Consider the following 7178-nt stretch of genomic DNA (forward strand, 5'->3'; position numbering starts at 1 on the left):
GAACATGTGTGAGATGAGTTAAGTGAAACACATCTTCAAATGAAGAACAAATTGTAGTTGGTGATAGAAAATGAAATTAATTTAAAATGTGCTCTCTCCGTACTTATTTTTGGTATATCACTTGCTATTAATAAGGTTATCAAAACCTTATAAGAACAACATATAGATTCAAGATTGCCTATTTCACTTTTTTAAAAATTAAAAATACTTTTTTAATTTTAGTGAAAATTGGTTATTTAAATTGAATGAAACCGTATGTGACATATGAACAAAAGTGACATTCTAATAAAACATAAGGAAATCAAAATGGAAAAGAATGTTTGCATGACTTTGAAGGAAAAGATTTATTCATAACTGATTCTAAACTAATTTCAATAGAGCCTATTTTCTGGCCTTTGTAGAGCAAGGTATCCTGTCAACTGAAGAGAGATTTGAACAAATTGGAAACTTTGAATTTAATATTGAATGGTTCTAGATATTGCTTTAAGAGATGAAACATTGAAGTGTAAGTGATAGCAATTTATAGGATTAAATTTAAATGTTTTACAAATACATTAAATATTTTATGCTATTTTCTGTAATAATGTTAATTATCATTTGCAATTCCAGCACAGTGCTTGAATGTGATTTATAAAATTTCGGGTTCATTTCTGAATCTAAGAAATTCATTGACAAATTCAGTTGCTACTGCCTCAGCAGAATGAAGTTTCTCAAAATCGAAATGCCACCTAAGAACTAAGATGACTCAAAAATTATTATGTAGTTTGGCATTTCTGGCACAAATCTTGCCGTTATAATCCAAACAGCATAAATAGCAATTTTGCTGAAATGAAGACAAAAAATTACAATATAATAACTTGTGAATTATATAGGTCACTATTACTTATCCGTCATTCACCAGCCCATCAAGAGGACCCCAGACATGCACCATGATCATTAAATTTCATTGTCTTTGACATTTTACCAACTTTCAATCGTATAAAAATTATAGTTTTCATATGTATATATTTAAAATTCTGTTGTTCAAAGGTATAGCCAAGATAGGAGGATAGACTATATATATTAGCTTGTGTTATGATTATTTAATATTTAGACATACCGTATGTGGACTTCCCTCCATTGGAACTCTTGCCCCAGGCCCTGCAAATGTTGGAGGAGGACCTAAAGAGGGAAATGCTACTTGGAGTGATGTCTCTGCCTAAATAATCGTAGTATTCCCACCCCTATTTCTACAGCTCTGAGAATCAATCCCTTACTCCCAAGGGGTCCCCTGGTACATTTCCAGAGAGACTAGTGGGACAGACCTTTTTTCAATGTGCTCCTGGGTTTAGTGCAACCCACCCCTCCCTGGGGACCTGGCATGCTTTCCTGGGGGTTAGGTGGGAAGTCAGTTTAAGCAACACCATGTAGTGCAGGGTGCCTTTGATCCCCACCAGCTGTTCTGCCTGGGAGGTTAATAAGCAGCCATTATTCCCTAACACATGCGGGGTTCAGACTTGGGAACAGACCACCAACACAAGTTCACAAGCTCATTAACCCTTCTCACTGTTAGATCTGAGCTCTCACTTTCAATATTTAACAAGGACCAGGAAGTCTATGAATTTCAATTAGGATCTAATGGCAAACTTTGAGATAAACAACAGAATGGTAAACAAAGGGACTTTTATGTTATTGATATAGAATTTTGTGAAACTGCATTCGTTACCAAAATAACACACCAGTCATGTCTAAATGGTTTTCTAAGTTATTTTCAAAATTCAAGAAGACCATTGACATTAAACAATAGTTGTTATTATTTTTTAACAGCAAATGAAACTTCATGACTATTAAAAGAGAAGGCCACCTCTACTATTTTAAACAAATTTACCATTAAACAGTAGCCAAATTTCGAGGCTGCAGTCGAAGGGGCTCAGTCGAGGCCCCTTCTGGCCCATCCCCTCTTACATCCTACCAGCTGGTCCCATGAGGCTAATTATCCCTCCTGCAAATAACTTCAGCTCTCCAGCCTTCTTCAATCTGCCCCCAGCCTTCCTAAGGCAGCCCACCTGCTTTTAGGCATACGTGCTGTCCTCTTACACTGAGGTCCTCCTTCATTCTCGGTGACTCAAAGTTTTTATAACAGTGTAGGTGCCAGCCATTCACAGTTACTCAAAGTGATTTCACCCTCCAGATTTTCCTGAAGGTTTATGTTGTGGATTTTAACAGGGCTTTGCAGGAACATCCAAACCCATCTGAGAAGCTGGTTGCATACCCACATGGTGGAGACTGCTGGTGTGAGCTAAGGTATGAAAGATGTGACTGTCCTAATCAACTTCTTTCCTCTGGGCACACTGCCGGCAGTAAGTTTTCAAAATACTCCAGTCCTCTGTGTGTGTGTGTGTGTGTGTGTGTGTATGGTGTGTGTGTGTGTTCTGTTGTGTAGTGTGTTCTTTTGCTTTGCTTTTTAAAAATTTAATCGAGAGCCCTCCCAAGCCTTAAGTAATAATAGGAAGGGAGAAAAGAGAGAAGGTAAAGAGCTGCCTCTAAATGCTGGCAAACATTTCATCCTGTGGCACTCCCAAGGAATACTAACACATGATTAAACATAAACTGTGACATCTCACCCTCCTGGGGATCCCACACTGGCCATCTTCCCTTCGCCTCTCTCCCCCACATCTTAAAATCAATGCATAAGGGCCCTCTCCCTGTCTCGATTTGGAGAAGAATCGTTCTCATTGTGATCGTTATGCATGGGAACAAAAGAACATATGGATCAAAGGTTTAGGTTCCTCAGTCCCACCACGATCACATGACCACCCAGCTCAGAGGCGGCAACAGTCAACTGAAGTGCTGGTTGGAAGCTTCTGGCCTTCTATGGAGAGTCCCTTTGGTTACCTAGAAACAGTCCACTCACATCATTTACATTGTTTTGCACTGTGCTGCCAGCAGTCCTTTGGGAGATTCTATATTTAACCATTTCAAATTGTACCCTTAACCTTAATGAAAGCATCCCTTTTTTCTCTCTCTCTGAAACATACAACCCTGCACCCCTCCAGCCCCCAAATTCATTTTGGTTTTCCTTTGGAATTTTAGAATCAGTTTGCCCAATTCTCACACCAAAAAATCATTTTGGTAGTCTGTTGTTATCATGTTTAAATGTATAGATTATTTACAGATTGACATTTTTAAATGTTAAGGCTTCTTTAATCATAATCATAATCCACATTTGTTTTCATTTACTCAAGTCTTTCTGTTCTACCCTCAAGTATTTCTGTGTTCTTCACATAGCTCTTGTATATTTTTTATTGAATTTATTCTTAGGTATTTTACCTTGGATTGCTATTATTAATGGCACCTTACATTATCTTTTTCTAACTGCTGTTGTCTGTATATAATGACCACCTAATAATTTTAATATGGCTGAAGCAGCTGTCTTGCTTTACAAAAGGGAAAGGAGGGCTTTGGTCTGCTTTTATGCCTGCTTTTAAAAATTGAAATGGGGAAGAGTTTGAATGTGGTGAGCCAGAGGTCACAGGAGGGACAAACTTGGGGTAAGTTCATCAAAGCTCTGCAGCTGTAAGCATCGGGCAGGAAGTAAGGAGAGATGCTCTTTGAAGTTGTAAGAAAGCCATGGAGCTGGGAGGGCAGCTGTGGTCCCCAAGCCTCCAAGACCAGAAACATTCTCATCTCCTTTCAAGTCGTTGTCATCGAAGGACATCACACATACCCTCTTGCTTACGCCTCCGGGATGCAAGCACTGTATTTTGTTCTCCTCATGAGATAATTCTCCCTTCTACAACTACACATTTCTTGCTTATTTCTTTTTATGTGACTCCCAGCTGAGATGGAGAGTTTCTGATCACCATTTTGTGTAAGTGCCCTGTAAGACTGAATCCCTTTGGGGAATTCCCTGGCAGTCCACTGCATGGGGGCCAAGTTCGATCCCTGGTCAGGGAATTAAGATCCCTCAAACCTTGCATTCCTGTCTTTAGGGGGTGGTCTCAAGCTACTGTGAGCTTCCTTTCCTTGGCCAAGATGAATTTTATCTAATGGTCAATGTTACTCAGAATGTGATTCATAAACGTGGCGTGAAACTATGGTCAATCCGAATGTTTTGCCAATTGTGTGAAGAATGTACAGAATAGGTAAAAGATAGTTTACATTTTCTAGGGGCTGGTCAAGGAGGAAAAAGTTCAGATGTTCAGTATCTGTAAGATTGTTGCATTTACCATTATTTTAAAGGAGAGGAGGTAAGAAAAACAGAAGGTCAGCCAAAAACCCTTATATCTGGTGGTGGCTTAAATGTCTCATGGGTTCAGCCCTGTAATATAAATGAATAAAGTCAATTTATAAGACGTGCAGCAGCAGTGGGAAAACTCAAGAAAATATATCTAATCTAAAGAGGTCAGCCAATATTCAGCATCAGCCAGTTGTTGCAATGTGGAAAGATGTGTCCAATGTCATTAGATCTAATTTTACAAGAGAATTCAGAAATCTGGCTTTTTATATGAAATTATCTAATTTTTAAATGCTAGCAACAAATCCCAATTGGGAGGGAGGGAGGAAGAGTGGAAAAATGAGAGAACTGCATGCAGGCCAAACAGAGCAATGATAGGACCCAGGGTTTGTCAGTTTGTGATTTTCCCTTTTGAAGACTTGTTCTTGTCTTTCCCCCCAAATTCAAAATTTTTTAGGACCTAACTTCAAGGTATACTCAGAACTAGATCAAATGCAGTCAAAATTTCCATTGTCCTGCCATTTCTTTAAATCTAGCCATACAGATTTTATTGAGCACCTAACACATGCAAAGTCTATCATTTCATCTTATTTAAAATGAAATATGTTAACAATTAATTACATGAAACAGAGAGATGACTTCCATAACGGTCCAAATGACTCTGAGATATGTACTTACATTTTAGCTTTTTAAAAAAATACGATCAAATACAAAGAGAATTGTTTTTTAAAACCTACTGGAGCGCTCAACTTCTGTAATTCACATCTGAATTTGGAAGGTTAATAGGAAAGTTTCAAAACACTAGGCATCACTCTGTTTAAAAGCAGCACTTCTAAAAGAATTCAAAGGCAATCATCCTGAAAACCTTTTCACTGGAGTCAATTTTTTTTTGTTTGGGACTGTTACCGAATGTGGAGGACTTCACTAAGACCAGTGTGTGAGCTGTATTAAGGAGCTGAGAAAAAGGTAAAGTTGTAAAGATAAGCTAAAGTAATTTTGAGGAGGGCCCTGATTTTCCTGCTGAGGAATTTGTATATCCTTTCCGTAGGCAATAGAGCCATTGAAAGTTCTTGATAAGGGTAAGGATAGGACCAAATTGATGGGGGGTTTTTTGGTTTCTTTTTTGCGGTACGCGGGCCTCTCACTGTTGTGGCCTCTCCCGTTGTGGAGCACAGGCTCCGGACGCACAGGCTCAGCGGCCATGGCTCACGGGCCCAGCCGCTCCGCGGCATGTGGGATCCTCCCGGACCGGGGCACGAACCCGTGTCCCCTGCATCAGCAGGCGGACTCTCAACCACTGCGCCACCAGGGAAGCTCCTGGGTCAATTTTGAGCTCTGAATGCCTTCGATCCCTATAGGGATCATCTATGACAGGAGAGAGCACCCAAGTTCATACTAATTCCTAAAGAGAAAAAAAGTTGGTAATCTTGTCAGCTGAGTAGGTGAGACGACACTGAAAATTCAACCTGGCTCAGGTTATCAGTTGCTCATGAGTATATTTTAATAGAAATGTGTTAAACAGTATACATTGTATCCTGCTTTCCACACGAGAGTCCTATCATCTTAGTCACTTTTTCCCACTTATCTTTTCAGCCTCTCTCTGTACCCGGCTCTCTCCCCAGTCTACAGTGTTTGCACATTTAGGGTATTGCCTACTTCTGTTTCCACTACTTCTGCTCTTAATCAGGATCGACTCTTAATAATTTTTAACTTCCCTGCTGTCTCAGAGACTCTCCAGAGACTTTATACTCTCATCCCAAGCCCCACCTCCACCCACCAGACCCATTCTAGAACCTGGACTCTTCCCCACTCTCGATCCAGTATCTCGTGGCCTAGGATGCCCTTAGCTTCCCTTCCCGGGCTGCGCGCAGATCCCCTCCCGCCCTCTCCCCTTCCCTCCCCAGGCCCGCACCCTCAGCCATTCCAGAAATTGACAAAGAAGCTGCAGAGGGAATGCCACTTCTCAGCACAGTAGGTCTCCGTGAGCTTTGCGTTCTCGTCCAGCTCGTCAGGATCGGGCCGGGTCCCCAGAGGTCGCTCCTCGTCTGGGTCCCAGGCAGCCTTTCTTTTGCCTCCTTTGGTCTTCTCAGAGGGCTTCCCTTTGGGCGGCGCGTTCGGGGGAGGCGGGTCCCCTGCGGTGGGGCCGCGCGCGGCCTCTCGGGGCTGCCCCCGGCTCCTGGCCCGGAGCTTGGGATCCCGGGGAAAGCCCGCCCCAGTAGGGCTGACGAATGGGGATGCATGGGGCACCAGGCGCAGCTCCGCGCCCTGGCCCTTCTTGCCCGCGCACAGGCGGGCCTTGAGCGGCGCGGGGTCGTGGCAGGGCCGTCGCTTCCTGCGCAGCCCACCCAGCACCTGCTTCCAGTAGTGCGAGCGTCTGGCGGCATAGACCGGGCAGCGCTCCGGCTCCCCGCGGTAGGCACACTGGTGGCGCGCCCCGTCCGGGCCCTGGCAGCGCAGCGCTAGCTCGCTGCCCGCCGCGGGCCCTGGGGCGGGCGGCAGGAGCTGCCAGCTGCACGCGTGCCGCTCGGGGCTGACGAAGCGACCGGAGGAGCCGCCCGCGGGGCCCGGGGCCGACTCGACCGCGCTGCCGGCCGCCCCCTGGTTTCTCCCGGAGCCCTCGAGGAGGCAGCCACCCAGCAGCAGCAGCAACGAGAGAGACGCTCGCAGCCACAGAGGACTCATGGCTCGTGGTGTCTGCACTCAGGTCGGCTTTCCAGGGACCCCTGAGCGCTTCAGTGGTAGCAGGGCCAGGAGAGCAGCATCCCTTGGACCTGGGGACAGAGGCAGAGACGGCTACTGACTGAGTCGGGCGCAGCCCTTGGCCCAAGCACAGGCACCTGCCAATCCCCCTCCCCAGACTTTCTGGGCGTTGGTTTTCAGTGGGCAGCAGCAGCTTGTGAGTGGCCCCTATGAAAAGGTTTCCTGGGAAAAAGCCAATTACTGTCTAATCTTTTTGAAACGA

The 7178-nt window shown here is 44.2% G+C and overlaps 1 protein-coding gene across 1 annotated transcript; it reads right to left on the reverse strand.

Annotated features, from left to right (window-relative positions):
- Positions 1-6130: 6130 nt before the first annotated feature.
- On the reverse strand, positions 6131-6898 carry FGFBP3 (fibroblast growth factor binding protein 3). The gene has a single exon (XM_024121174.1). It carries the CDS (start codon positions 6896-6898, stop codon positions 6131-6133), a length of 768 nt encoding a protein of 255 aa, XP_023976942.1.
- Positions 6899-7178: the final 280 nt, after the last annotated feature.

This window comes from Physeter macrocephalus, chromosome 20 (genome assembly GCF_002837175.3).
Source record: "Physeter macrocephalus isolate SW-GA chromosome 20, ASM283717v5, whole genome shotgun sequence".
NCBI classification, from domain to species: domain Eukaryota; kingdom Metazoa; phylum Chordata; class Mammalia; order Artiodactyla; family Physeteridae; genus Physeter; species Physeter macrocephalus.